This window comes from Schistocerca serialis, chromosome 8 (assembly GCF_023864345.2).
Source record: "Schistocerca serialis cubense isolate TAMUIC-IGC-003099 chromosome 8, iqSchSeri2.2, whole genome shotgun sequence".
Classification (NCBI taxonomy): Eukaryota; Metazoa; Arthropoda; class Insecta; order Orthoptera; family Acrididae; genus Schistocerca; species Schistocerca serialis.
The window spans coordinates 500,794,554-500,810,349 of record NC_064645.1 but is presented as its reverse complement, the minus strand read 5'-3'; the positions used below and the strand labels follow the sequence as shown (position 1 = coordinate 500,810,349).

Sequence of the window (15,796 nt, the reverse complement as noted above, 5' to 3'; positions counted from 1 at the left end):
GAAAACTGGTGCTGGTATGGAGGACCGAGATGGCACAGCCTGTGAAGCAGACTGCCTCAGCCTCCCCCTTGCCCCCACCACCCAGATTGCTTCTCCCATCACGCACAGTCTCAGTGGCCAGAGACAGAGGACATGTGTGTGTGAATGTGTTTATTTTGTCTAGTTTAAAAAAATGCCTTTTGGCCAAAAGTTTACTTGTTTAGCATTCTTTTTGTTGTACCTGTCTGCAACTCAACATCTTCACTATATGATGAGTGGCAATCTACCCTTTTTATAATATTGTCATTATTCAGTCCTCAATTTTCTGCTGTTTGATTTCAACATTGTTATTTGAAGTTTAACCATAATTTTATGCAGTGGCCCGTAAACAAAATAATCACTACACCAGACAGTTGCATGGTAGTAGATACTTAGTGCTACCTGTAATAAGCTGGGTTTAGTCACTAGTTTCAATAAAACGCAGATTATTCTTAAAATGTTCATTCATCAGTGCAGTATTCAGAAGTAGTATGTGACAGCTGGTTTTACGGGTATGATGGAGGTACACTGGATTCACTTGATTTTGTTTACTTTTTGTCTGACCTTGGTTTGCACTGACTTCTTCCAAAATCCAAAGGCTTCCATTCATGATGGGAACTTATTGAACATGATGACCAAAGGCTGGTTTTATGCATCTCTCCATGCTACTCCATGCTGTGCAAGCCTCTTCATCTCTGAATTACTGCTGCAAGCAATGTCCATCTGGACCTGTTTACTGTACTTGTTTCTTGGTCCTCTACAGCAATGTTAACTCCCCCACGCAATCCTCCAGTACTAAAATGATGATTCCTTGACAGCTAAGAATGAGTCTTCCTTTAATCAAGTAATGCCACAAATTTCTTTTCTTCCCAGTTCTATTCATTAGTTATGTGATGACCTGCCCATTTAATCTTCAACATTCTTCCGTAGAACCACAATTTCTTCTCTCGTCTTGTCTGAACTGCTTGTCATCAATGTTTCACTTCTGTACAAGGCTACAATCCATACAAGTGGCTTCAAAAAAGGCTTCCTAACTCTTAAGTTTATATTCAATGTTAATAAATTTATCTTCTTCAGAAATGATTTTCTTGCCATTTCTGGTCTGTAGTTTATATCCTATCTACTTCGGTAATCATTATTTATTTTACTGCCAAACAGCAAAACTCATCTACAATTTTTAGTGCCTCACTTCCTAATCTAATTTTATCAGAATCTCTGGATTTAATTTGACTAACTTCCATTTCCCTTGTTTTGCTTTTGTTAATGTTTGTCTTATATCCATCTTTCAAGACACTGTTCATTCCATTCAACTGCACATCTGAGTCCTTTGCTGTCTCTGACATAATTGCAGTGTAATCTGCAAACCTCAGAAAGTTTTTATTTCTTTTCCCTTAACTCTAACTCTTTCGCCAAATTTTTTGTTGGTTTCCTTTTGTGCTTGCTTGGTGTACAGACTGACTAACACCAGGAATAGGCTACAGCCCAGTCTCACTTCCTTCACAACCACTGCTTCCCTTTCATGCCCTTCGACTCTTACAGTTGCTGTCTGGTTTCTGTACAAGTTATACATTGAAGTGTCAAAGAAACTGGTATAGGCATGCTTATTCAAATACAGAGATATGCAAACCGTTAAAAAATATGGCAGTGCAGTCGGCATCGCCTATATACGACAAGTGTCTCAGGCAGTTGTTAGATTGGTTACTGCTGCTACAATGGCAGGCTATCAAGATTTAATTGAGACTGAATGTGGTGTTATAGTCGGCACATGAGCGATGGAACACAGCATCTCCAAGGTAGTGATGAAGTTGGGATTTTCTCATACGACCATTTTGTGAGTGCACCATGAATCTCAATATGGTAAAACATCAAGTCTCCGACATTGCTGTGGCTGGAAAAAGATCCTGCAAGAACAGGACCAACAGTGATTGAAGAGAATAGTTCAACATGACAGAAATGCAACCCTTCTACAAACTGCTGCAGATTTCAATGCTGGGCCATCAACAAGTGTCATTGTGAGAACCATTCAATGAAAACAACATTGATACGGGTATTTGGAGCCAAAGGCCCACACATGTATCCTTGATGACTGCATGACACAAAGCTTTATGCTTCGCCTGCGCCTGCTAACACCAACATTGCACTGTTGATGACTGGAAACATTTTGCCTGGTTGGATGAGTCTTGTTTCAAATTGTATCAAGCAGATGGATGTGTACAGGTATGGAGACAACCTCATGAAGGGACTGTTCAAGCTGATGGGAGTGTGCAGTTGAAGTCATATGGGATGCCTGATACATCTAGATATGACTCTTGACATGTGACACGTCTGTAAGCATCCTGTCTGATCACCTGCATCCATTGATGTCCATTGTGCATTCCGACAGACATGGGCAATTTAAGCAGGACAATGTGACACTCCACACATCCAGAATTGCTACAGAATGGCTCCAGGAACACTCTTCTGAGTTTAAACACTTCTGCTGGCCACCAAACTCCCCAGACATAAATGTTATTGAGCATATCTGGGATGCCTTGCCATGTGCTATTCAGAAAAGATCTCCAGCCCCTCATATCCTTATGGATTTATGGACAGCCCTGCAGGATTCACGGCGTCAATTCTCTCCAGCACCAATTCAGATATTAGTTGTGTTGTGGCATTTCTGCGTGTTTGCGGGGGCTCTACATGATATTAGGCAGGTGTACCAGCTTCTTTGGGTCTTCAGTGTATAATCTTTGATTCCTGTATTTTACCTCTGCTACCTTCATAATTTCAAAGACTGTGTTCCAGTCAACATTGCCAAAAGCTTTCTCTAAATCTACAAATCCTATAATTGTAAGTTTGCCTTTCTGTAGCCTGTCTGCTATGATAGGTTGTAGGGTCAGTATTGCCTCGCACATTCTAGCATTTCTCTAAAACCCAAGCTAATCTTCCCCAAGGCTGGTTCCTATGAGTTTTTCCATTCTTCTGTAAATAATTTGTGCCATATTTTGCAACCATGATGTATTAAACTGGCAGTTTGGTAATTCCCACACCTGTCAGCAAGTGTTTTCTCTGGAATAGGAATTATTACATTCTTCTTGAAGTATGAGGGTATTTCCCATGTCTTGTACATCTTACCACCAGACGGAATAGTTTTGTCATGGATGGATCTCCCAAGGATATCAACAGTCCTGAGGCAACATCATCTACTCCAGGTGCTTTTTTTTTCATCTCAGGTTTTTCAGTGCTCTGTCAAATTCTTCTCACAGTACCATATCTCCCATCTCATCTTCATTTACTTCCTCTTCCTTTTGCATAATATAGCCTTCAAGTTCATTTCCCATCAATAGCCCTGCCTCCTCCCACTATATATTCCTTCTACCTTTCAGCTTTCCCTTATTTGCTTACTACTGTTTCCCTATCTAAACTCTTATTGTTCATACAGCTGCTTCTCTTTTCTCGAAAGGCATCTTTAATTTTCCTGTAGGCATTATTTATCTTTCTGCTGATTATACAGGTTTCTAGAGACTTACATTTGACCTTTAGCCATATTTCACTTTCTGTCAGCTTCTTTTATTTTTTCTTTTTCTTTTTTTCTTTTTTGACATATGTATTCCATTTCACCTGCTTCATTTGCTGCATTTTTGTATTTTCTCCTTTCATCAGTTAAATTCAATGTCTCCTGTGATATCCAAGGATTTATACTAGGTTCTGTCTTTTTTACTTATTTCATACTCTGCTCCCTTTTCCATTTCATCTTTCAAGGCTACCCATTTGTCTTCTGCTATATTCCTTTCCTCTGTTTCAGTCAATTGTTACCCAATGCTTTCTTAGAAACTCTCAGCAACCTCTAGTTCTTTCCACTTATCCAGGTCCCACCTCCTTAATTTCCTACCTTTTTGCAGTTTCTTTAGTTTTAGTCTACATTTCACAACCAATAAATTGTAGTCAAAATCCACATCTGCTTCTGGAAATGCCTTACATTTTAAAATCTGATACCAAAATATCTGTCTTATCATTATACAATCAATCTGAAACCTTTCTATGTCTCCAGATTCTTCCACATACACAACCTTCTTAGATGTTTCTTAAACTAAGTGTTAGTGATGAGTAACTTATGCTCTCAGCATAATTCTACCAGTGGCTTCCTCTTCCATTCTTTTTCCTCATTCCATATCTTACTATTTTTCCTGCTCTTCTTCTTTCTACTAACAAATTCCAGTCACCAACCACAGTTAAATTTTCCTCTCCCTTTACTATTTGAATTATTTCTTTTATCTCATCATAAACTCTTCCAATATCTTCATCATCTGTGGAACTAGTTGGCTCATAAACTTGTACTATTGTGGTGGGTGTTGGTTTCCTGTCTGTCTTGGCTACACTACTCCATTCACTATGCTGCTCGTAGTAGCATACCCACATTTCTGTTTTCCTATTCATTGTTAGACTTAGTCCTGCAATAATTCTATTTGATTTTGTATTTGTAAGGTGGCTATAACTTCGAACCTTACAAGCACTCATCTGCATACTTTGCCATGATTTACAACTGCAATTAGGTATCATTTAATAGGTTGTATATTGTATATATGAATATTTAAAGAAGACTGACATTGTCATGTACACCATGTAAATTGTTGTTAACACTTATTGCATGAAAGGTGTCTTCATTATCAAAATGGTGTAATGAATGATTACCTATACTAGTAGAGGTTGGAACACCAGTGGAGATGAAATGGAAGGCGTAATTCAAGCCCTGGGTGGAAAAGCCCACACAGGTGTGTTGGTCCTGCTTCACACAGGAAGTGCCAAGACAGACAGTCTGAGCACCTGAGCGCAGAAGCAGAATACAGCAGCGCCCAGCTGGTATTGTAGTGGGGCCGGAAGAATAACCGGATAATACTTTGGAAACTCTGAAAATCTTGGATGCAGCAGAGATGAAAGAGGAAGCATTACCTTGGAAATCACAGGCTGGGTTATTTCTGACGATTTCTACTCTGAGAAGTGTACCATTGTATGAGTATAGGTATTTCTTCACAAACTTCTGCGCTGGATGACAAAAGACTAAAATATGGTTGGTCGGTGTTCAGAAGAATCTGTAGAGATGGAGAATATTCCGTGGTTTTGAGAATGTGATTTGCCTTCTGAGTTATGAGGAAGGGGAACCGAGCTTTGCTGGGAAGCCAGCGGTGGAGAGAAGAGGTCTTCCGTTTTGAGCTACCGTGTTTGATGGTCACTCAGTATCAGCTTTGTTGGTACAGACAGACTTGCTGTCTTTGCTCTCAGGAGATTTTATAGTTAGAACAGTCAGGCACTGTATTGTTGCAAACTTATATGATTCTGGACTTCGCCTCCGGGTTGGGAGTCATCGTTGAGTACATAGCGTTCAGTGATTGAGAGCACTTCTTCTGCCTATACTCACCCGGAGACGTTATCTGAACTCTGTCCTTGTGGCTGGGAGTTCGTGTTTCTCATCTGTAGAACACAGAGAAGTGAAGACAGTATTAAATTATACTAGTCAGAGGGCCATCTTATGCCGTCCTAGTGTGCGTTGGTATGTTGATAGAGACAATAAAAAACACACACACACAAATTTCTATTTTTTTCTATTTTTTATTTTTTTTTCCATTTTTTTTATTGTCTCTATCAACATACCAACACTTTCGTTTGGTAAGTTACAGCATCTTTGTTTTTAGATATATTTTTCACACGTGGAATTTTTTTTTTTTTTTTTTAAGAGGTGGAGCCCCTCCACGCCCACACCGGCATGATGGCCAACACAAAAGGTCTACTGCCATCTCTGCATAAGGGTTAGTATTCACTAAAGTGAGGTGTCGCAGGATGTGGGTACTGCGATGTCTGCGTACGTCTGGTTAGGATTAACCATTAATACGCGCTCATCTGGAGATAGATTGGTCGAAATCTGACGAAGGGTAGCGGTTTGAAGGGCAGAGGAAAAAAAGTGCCAAAGCAAGAGCCAAGGGAAAAAAAACTCTGCGAAAGTTAGGTCGGGCGGCAAGAGCAGTAGCGGTTGTCTTGCTGCCTGCGATAGGTTGTGTAAGGATAGGCTTTGTTAGTAGTGGGTATCATGCATGTCGATACCTTGACGTTGTGTGTTTGTGCTGCTTGGCGGCTGGTGCTGGGGGAATGTTTCCCTCTACTTTTATATACACACACACACATACTGTGGCTGGAGTGTACTCCGACACACTGGATGCAGTACATTTGGTGATGGGCTTATTAAGGTTATAAAGCTAAATAGCTGTGATCAAGTAAATTTTATTTCCACTGAGGTTGCACACCACTGTAGATCATCTTTGAAAGTAGTGTCTTCTAGTGTTTGGTATGTAGATGACATCAGTCATCTCACGTTATTTATATTAGATGGCATAGCTATAAAAAGGGGAAGATTTGGGCAATTGATCAATTGTTTTAGTTAGGAAATTCATTTGTATCTCTTTATATCAATTGGACTTTGATATAAAAACATTTGTAATATAAAAGGGGATTTAATCTACAATAAATGAATAAGCAGAAACAGCATTTATCATTTGGTAGGTACTAATTCCCTTAATCATTTATTTATGTTTATGTTGTAATTTATATGTTAAAGAGCAAGAAAAAGGAGATAATCACCATAAAGAGACCCTAAGATCTGCGTCAGGAGGTAGTCAAACAGGGCCAAATCTTCATTTTCACATTCAGTGTTTCCGTTGCGCACAGTCATTTTACACCCAGCTGGAGTAGCATCTTGGATATTTATAACCATGTACTAACCTGACCATAGATCCTGTTCATCCTGCCACTGAATTTCACTGATCTCTGCTGTATCTAACTTCAACCTATCCCTTTCTCACTTTAGATTTTCTAACCTACCCACCAATTACGGAAGATAACAGTCCACACTCCAATCCATAGAATGTGAGTTCTGCTTTTCTTGATGATGAGATTCTCCTGAGTAGTTTCCATCTGCATATAGTAATTGGGGGCTATTTCAACTCTGGAATATTTTGTACAACAGGTTTCTTCATCATTTAACCGTATAGTAGAGTTGCATATTCTTGGGAAAAAGTGACTGCTATAGTTTCCCTTTGCTTTCAGCCATTTGAAGTGCCCGCAGGGCAAGGCCATGTAAGCTGATATTACAAGACCAGACCTGGCTGTTGCCACTGCAACTACTAAAAATCCTGCTGCCCTTCTTCAGGCACCACAGGTTTGTCTGGCCTGTCCACAGATTTCTCTCCAATGTGTTTGCACCTATGGTACAGCTATATGTGTCACTGAGGGAAGCAAGCCACCCTACCTCAGCAGTGTCTGTGTTCATGGGCCAGAGATAGACAGAATGTTAATTGTTTTCTAGTACTCTAACTTGGAGTAGAGAAAGAAAGAGATTTAAGTAACACAATTTTACTACTACAATGATGAATTAGTTGAATATTAACATCTGTTTTCAGATTCATTCCGTTTTTAAATCATGAGATAATAGTAAAAATAAATTTTCTTTGCTTGATACAGGTTCGAAATAAAAGACAAAATGCTCTTTTGTCCACGTATATTGTTGACTGGGTCTGCAGACCAAGGCCTCACATCTCACTTGGCACCTGCAATTTTGCATAGGCTGGAGCATCTGCCAGTTCATCTCTTTGATGTTACTACATTGTGCAAATATAACAACCTCACAGATTGTGGTTGTATAGAGGTTTGTATGCTTGTACTAGGAAAAGGAGCAGCTACATTAGATTTGTGGTTGCATAGAAGTGAGTATGCTTGTGCTAAGAAAGAGCAGCTACAGCAGATTTGCATTGTAGTTGCTAAGTAGTCTCCTTTTAATTCTTACAGTAGGTATGTTCTGAATTATATTAATTGTTAAATTAATAAGGAAGTCATATTATCAGAGAAATACAACATTATACGATTTATTTATCAGAACTGGGCAACAGAGTCTGTCAAGTGAGGTGGTGCAGTGGCAAGACACTTTTGAGAGGACAGTGATTTGGATACATGTCTGGCCATACAGATTATAGTTTTCCACAATTTTCCTACATTGCTAAGGATACTATTGGGATGGGTCCATTGAAAAGTACACAGCCAACTTCCTTTCCCATCATTGCTTTAAACTGGTTTCTGCTTTATCTCTAGTGACCTAGTTGCCAATAGGACACTAGGTCCCAATCTTTCTTCCTTATATTCTTTCTTCTTTCGTTTCACAAGAAGCAACTGGCTCAATAATAGTCATTAAGAAACAAAAATGAGATATTTTAACAGAATTAGAATTTAGAATTAATTTAACAGATATGAATTAAAATCATTAGCAGAAGCATTGCCAGGTGTGATTTGAATTTAAGTAACAGTGATTAAACAGATTTCTTTTCACTAACAGTTGTCTGGCACATTTTATGGAATTTTATATAGGTTTGACATGTTTGTATGATTGGAGCAATGTGAAGATTTAGTGGAAAGACATTTCTTCCGAAGCCAAAACCACTAAATATTATTTATTTCATGATGACCAAAATAGAAGATGACAGCAAGAATCTGCCGAGACTGGTCATGATGAAATAAATAATATTTAATGACCTTGGCTTCAGAAGAAATTTCTTTGGTTTATAGAATTTTGTCTTGGTACTAGAGCATTACTGTGATGCACACATGAATGTCGACCTGAGGTAACATGTTTCTCTGCAATTCTTCCTGTGATGGGTGGCACTGATACACTGGTGTGCAAAACGTAAGGACAAAAGTAACTTTAACATGATTTGTCACTTCCAAGTAACATAGCTTGATGAAACTTGGACCTTAAAAAGGAAGAACTGCTGCAGTGTAGTACAGAAGGTAACTGAAAGAAGTAAGCAATGAGATAAACAGAAATGACACTTTTATTCAAATACAGTAACTACACTGAAGTTGCTTTGAATCATAATGGTCCAGTGGAACAGTAAGACACAGTTCTTAATACGGTGTGTGATCACCATGGAGGGCAATGCATGCTCTGCAACATGTTCCCATGCTGGCTGCAACCTTGGTAAGTAGTTTTGTGGTAAGCCATTCCTCAACCAGTGTGGCTGACAATTGCTGGATGGTCCTTGGTGTATGTGGAAGTGCTGCAGTATGTCTCCAATACATCCACTGAAGTTCAGTGCGATTTAAGTCAGGAGGATGGGCAGACCAGTCCATTTGCCAAATATCATTTCTTTCCAAGAACTGCTCCACTTGTGCTGTTCAATGAAGTCACACACTGTCATCCATAAAAATTAAATCAAGGGCAAATGAACCCCATGAAAAGATGCACATTGGGAAGGATTTCAATGTCACAATAACAATGACAACTGAGTTTACTGTGTTCAAAGATTTGGAGGTTAGTATGCCCATACAGCATTATGCCTCCCCACACCATAACACATGGACCACCAAAATGATCATGTTCGATAATGATCGTGGGCGTGTTACATATTCCCTCCTCTCATCATATGAGAGTGCATCTAGCATAGTTGAACGTGATCATTTTGGTGGTCAGGCGTTGTGGTGTGGGGAGGCATAATGTTGCATGGATGTATGAAGAATAATACATGACTGCATTCAGAAACATAGTTGAAGGAGCTCTTGGAATAAAAGGTATTCGGCAAATGGACTGGCCTGTCCATTCTCCTGACCTAAATTTCATCAAACACATGTGGTATGCATAGGGGAGAAGTATTGCAGCATGTCAACATGCACCAATGGCCATCCAGCAGTTGTCCCCCACACTACTGGAGGAAGTTTCTTTTATCTCTAACTTTTGCACATCTGTGTAGAACCTCAACCAATGTTCCTCCAGGTGATCTCTGGTAGTTATCTGACACAGACTGTGTGATGTTTGCCTGCTTTGTTTCTGCGTTGATAGTCCTCAGTGTCAAAGTACTGCATTGTTATACTGACTACTGTTATACTGACCACTGTAAATGATGTAGCTGACAGTTACTCAGCTCCATTTCACAGTTCTTCACTTTCACTGTTCACAAACCCCCAACATTACACAGTTATATGGCCAGTTCACTATTGGTAAATTTAGATAAGCCTCATTAATAGCTTGCAGGCAAACGCCAGCATACTGCTACAATAGTTTGCTGTTGAACATCTATGAGCAGTAAAAGCCTAATCAAACAGTTCACATTTCTTTCAGAATAATGCGGTATGTGTGACACTACTTCTCAAATAAATGTAACAGACACATTCATTGTTTTAGCACACAGCCTACTGGTGTTACACAAATTCCACTGAATTATTGTTACTCTAATTGATACAGACTTCCCGTCTGAAAATCGGCCATGGACTGATTGACTCAGGACCATAATTTGAGTCTATATATATCTTCACAATAATAGGCACTGAAACTGTACATGGTTTGATGTTTAACTTACAGAAATTACAATTAAAATATAACTCATTCAACTAACTGTATACATCAAAAAATTCCTTATTTTTTACACTTTCTTCTTCTACAAGGGTTAAGCCAAATTATTTGTTTAAATTATGAAATTAAAAGATATAGTTATACAAACAATACTTTTGACAAAACTGGTAATTACTTTGGAATTAATTAAGGGCTGGTTTTGCTAACATATTTTCGAATAGAGCCAAATAAATACTTTAAGAATCCTAGTGGTTCATTGTCCACATGTTTATAATTAGTACAGAATTTATATTTATTTATAAGTCAACAACAGAATTCAAGTCACAGAACAATTTCACCCTATAACAAAAGTAATAGTTAAAATAAATTAGGAAATTAATTAGATAGACATTCCATTAGAACTACTGACAGCGTTGGGAGAGCCAGCACTGACAAAACTCTACCATCTGGTGAGCAAGATGTATGAGACAGGCGAAATACCCTCAGACTTCAAGAAGAATATAATAATTCCAATCCCAAAGAAAGCAGGTGTTGACAGATGTGAAAATTACTGAACTATCAGTTTAATAAGCCATGGCTGCAAAATACGAATGCAAATTTTTTACAAACAAATGAAAAAACTGGTAGAAGTCAACCTCAGGGATGATCAGTTTGGATTCGTAGAAATGTTGGAACACGTGAGGCAATACTGACCCTATGACTTACCTTAGAAGATAGATTAAGGAAAGGTAAACCTACATTTATAGCATTTGTAGACTTAGAGAAAGCTTTTGACGATGTTGACTGGAATACTCTCTTTCAAATTCTGAAGTTGGCAGGGACAAAATACGGGTACCAAAAGGCTATTTACAATGTGTACAGAAACCAGATGGCAGTTAAGAGTCGAGGGGCATGAAAGGAAATCAGTGGTTGGGAAGGGAGTGAGACAGGGTTGTAACCTATCATCGATGTTGTTCAATCTATATAAGCAGTAAAGGAAACAAAAGAAAAATTCGGAGTAGGAATTAAAATCCTTGGAGAAGAAATAAAAACTTTGAGGTTTGCCGATGACATTGTAATTCTGTCAGAGACAGCAAAGGACCTGGAAGAGCAGTTGAATGGAATGGCCAGTGTCTTGAAAGGAGGATATAAGATGAACATCAACAATAGCTAAATGAGGATAATGGAATGTAGTCGAACTAAGTCAGGTGATGCTGAGGGAATTAGATTAGGAAATGAGACACTTAAAGTAGTAGATGAGTTTTGCTATTTGGGGAGCAGAATAACTGATGATGGTCAAAGTATAGAGGATATAAAATGTAGACTGGCAGTGACAAGGAAAGCATTTCTGAAGAAGAGAAATTTGTTAACATCGAGTATAGATTTAGGTGTCAGGAAGTCATTTCTGAAAGTGGCGTGTAGCCCTGATGGAAGTGAAACATGGACAGGGAGAGAATAGAAGCTTTTGAAATGTGGTGCTACAGAAGAATGCTGAAGATTAGATGAGTAGACCATGTAACTAATGAGGAGGCACTAAATAGAATTGAAGAGAAGAGGAGTTTGTGGCACAACTTGACTAGAAGAAGGGATCAGTTGGTAGGACATGTTCTGAGGCATTAAGGGCTCACCAGTTTAGTATTGGAGGGCAGCGTGGAGGGAAAAAATCATAGAGGGAGACCAAGAGATGAATACACTAAGCAGGTTCAGAAGGATGTAGGTTGCAGTAGGCACTGGGAGATGAAGAAGCTTGCACGGGGTAGAGTAGCATGGAAAGCTGCATTCAACCAGTCTCTGGACTGAAAACCACAACAACAGCAACAACAACAACACAAAATTAACCGAGAAATTAGATCTGGTGCTATATTTTTTAAGACTGAGTGCCAACCTTTCCCTTTTAAGAAAAGGCAGATTATACTCATGTATGTTAATGGTGATTAGTCAAAAATGAAAAAAATGAATTTAATGAGGCAGACAAAACAGGAGAGGAAGTAAAGAGATCCCAGCTTGCTTTGTCATGTTATCTCATTATTGGATTGACCAGATAGATATTGGAAATAGCTGACTGGGCAGTTCAGTGACCACATGTGACCACCTCAGAAAGTGGGCTTAACAATCTAAACAAAAAATATCAGATAAGAAATATTATCAAAAACTACAGTACATATGTTTTTCAAATTCCTGCTTAAAAACATTACTATACATCATAATGCTGTCTCAAACTGGTTAAACTTGAAAGATTTGGTGTTCTTTCACATTTGCAAAATCACTAAAATGCCAAGTCCTGGTTTTCACACCATTTATGGACTCACATCACCTCAACATCCAAAATAGGTACATTACCTCTAGCTAAACTCAAGATGTGCAGTAGCATAGATTCACTAAACATTGCATTATGAAAAAAGAATAGAGTCAACATCACACAACTTAATTACTAATCATATCAAAATTAAGGAGATGGGAATTGTAACAAATTATTGCCCTACTTCCCCACTCAATGGAGTACTATTCTCATTCAACCAGAAAATTAAATCATCACAAAATCACCAGATGTTACCAAATAGTTGACCTGTCACATTCTTCACATCACTCTGGCACCACAGTTATCAGTTAATCAGTAAAATTACTTTTCCTCATTCCAGTATTACCACTTTAAGCTCATAATTCCTCAGAACACAAACAGAAGTTTTCAGATAACCTATAGATCCAATACTGCAGCATTATATGACTTGTACCTCACTAAAGTATTGCTCTTTCTATTAAGCTCTCATTCCCAGCTGCAGTGTCATGAATTGCACAATATATACAGTACCCAATGTTGCGTAGTTCAAAAATAGATCCTCAATATAATTACACCACATTTGTTTGTCTATAGTTATCTTTTTCATTAATTAGGTCTGTCAGCTCCATTATTTTACTTACATTTCTTACCCCATCAGATAGTGGAGTGCGTTCTCCAAAAAATATGCCTTCTGCAGAGACAGGCTCCTTAACCATTAAGATCCTAACTTAATTCATTATTTTTTTGTTTCATTATTGCTTTATTATCTAATAAATAAACGCCTACTCTGCTTATCCAATGTAAAATTGATCCTACTGAAAAACACTCCACAATAACAGATCCTTATGCTAAGACAATATTAACTCTCATAACTGATCAGACAGAATTATCAATTAGAAAAACTGTTATTCCACTGTATTCCATCAAATTGCTTGAGATTCTAGCCTGAAGGCCGATATATGTACAAATTGTGCTTATTCTTTCCACACACATTATTCGAGGCAACTACGTATAAAGTATTATTTCCTGAAACATGTCACACATCTAGAAGTAGATAGTTATCTCCATATACTGATTGCACTGAACACAAACACTTCTATTATACCACAATTAATATTAAGACCTAGTATTCAAGTTTGTTTTTACTGCATATTGCCTCTGCTGCTGCACCCATGAGCTGATTACTTCAGATGTTAATTATAGTTTCCAGATAATCTGCACCTTCTCCTCCACATATGCTGACACTTTTCATTTTCTGTTTACCTTACCTCTTTGTTGGACAGAATTTTTTTAACCATTACACCAATTTACTTTCATCATACTCCACAAAATCAGAATAAACACAGTATCTCATAGATTTTTACTAAATACCACTGCTGTTGGCCTTTCCTTCCATTCTCTTATGATTCCATTACTTATCACTAACACAACCCTGAAACAGCTTCCCCGATCACCAGATCTCACTCTGTGTGACTTTTTTCTTTGGGGACACATTAAATAACTGGTGTATGTACCACCTCTACCACATGATGTAGCAGAGCTCTGGTAGAGAATGCGGGAAGCGACTGCCACAGTTGATGATGCCATGCTCGGACGGGCATGGCAAGAATTCAATAACTATACTGATGTTTGCTGGGTCACTCATGGTTCGCATATTGAATGTTTGTATTAAAAAAAAAAAAAAAAAAAAAAAAAAAACTTTCAGAATTTCTCTTCAAAATGCAATATGTATGACATCCATCCAATGTTAGGTCTTGTGCAATAAATTATTGAAAGTGTTCCCGGGCTTTATGTACACCCTGTATATATAGATAACACAGGAGAAACCTTTTCTAAACTATTCCTATACTAAAGTATCCTGCTGTACAAAATCACATGAAGTTGAAGATAGAATGTTTCTGATTCACTTATAAACCGCAGATAAGATAGGAGAAGAGTCTGACCGTCTCAGGAAACGTGAAAAATGAGACAGACAGCTGGGGTAAGCATAATGAATCCAGCACAGAATATTGAACCCCCTACTTGCTATTTGCACAAGAAATAAGCCCCAAACATTACATTAATGCTGAGATTTTAAATCACCAAGAAACTGAACTCCAACAGCTGTCCTGCCAATTCCACTGTTAATAATACCTCTCATTGCACACTCTTTGATAGCTTTCCAGTAGCACCTATAATTTTTATTTCAGAAACATTCATCACAGCTATACCCTCTGTGTTCTTAATAGATTCAAAAAATGACTGTGAAATGCCATTCAAATCACTATAACATATATACCTTGTACACTTGCTGTTCGGTCATTCCACATCAAGAGGACTAGGGGTCCCCACCCATCCATCTCCAAATCTAATGAAATTTGGTGTGAAGGTTCTATATGGTCTTGGATGGTTGTATAGCAAATTTCAGTCCAGTATCTTCAGTGGTTAAAATTTTAGGGGCTTTTAAAGAGAAGCTACTCATCTTCGCATCACATACAAAGATGCAAATGTGCCAAATTTGCTCGGCTTTTTTAGAAGTTCTAGGAAACATTGGGTCATTTGCTTTAATATACATAGACAAACTTTTATGCTGAATCATACCATGGCAAAAATTAGGGTTTTAGCCACACCTAAATATAGATACATGCCTCTAAAGTGGCTAAAAAATTTCTTGCACTATTCTGAGAGCCAAGGTTTGACTGATCACTGTTTCTTTTCATATGATCCAATCACACCAAAACTTCAGAGAGTTATTGTAACCTGTGATTTCTATGTATGGATCAAATTTAATTAACATTGGTTGCCTAAATGAACAGATATGCATCTGCAAAGATATCCAAAATTTTTGAAGTGCAGATATTAGGGTATTTTTGGGGGGCAATATCTCAACTATGTCTTGCTCAATCCTTTCTTTCTTGGCACAGCTGGAAAGAGCATGCTTGAAGCTTACACAGCTATACTGTTTAATTTCTGGATCTTGCATATTGATGAGTAAGAATACATTTCAAAAGTTATTATTTTAGCACTTCGAGAAGATAGAAAAGTGAAATACTTTGCTCATGAAGCGGTACCATAATTAATTTGTTTTTATTCCAGTATATAAATCAGTTTCAAACATTAATTTAACATGTAACATAAAGACAAATACAATACACAACACAGCAAATTTGCAAAAC

At 38.0% G+C, this 15,796-nt stretch overlaps 1 protein-coding gene across 1 annotated transcript in view; it reads left to right on the top strand.

Moving 5' to 3' along the window:
* LOC126417093 (ATPase family AAA domain-containing protein 2B-like) overlaps positions 1 to 15,796 on the top strand; it is a 35,861-nt gene that overhangs the window by 1,016 nt on the left and 19,049 nt on the right. Inside the window, exon 2 of the mRNA XM_050084988.1 lies at positions 7,510 to 7,693. Coding sequence (XP_049940945.1) covers positions 7,510 to 7,693 — 184 coding nt within the window. The remainder of the gene's footprint in view (positions 1 to 7,509; positions 7,694 to 15,796) is intronic.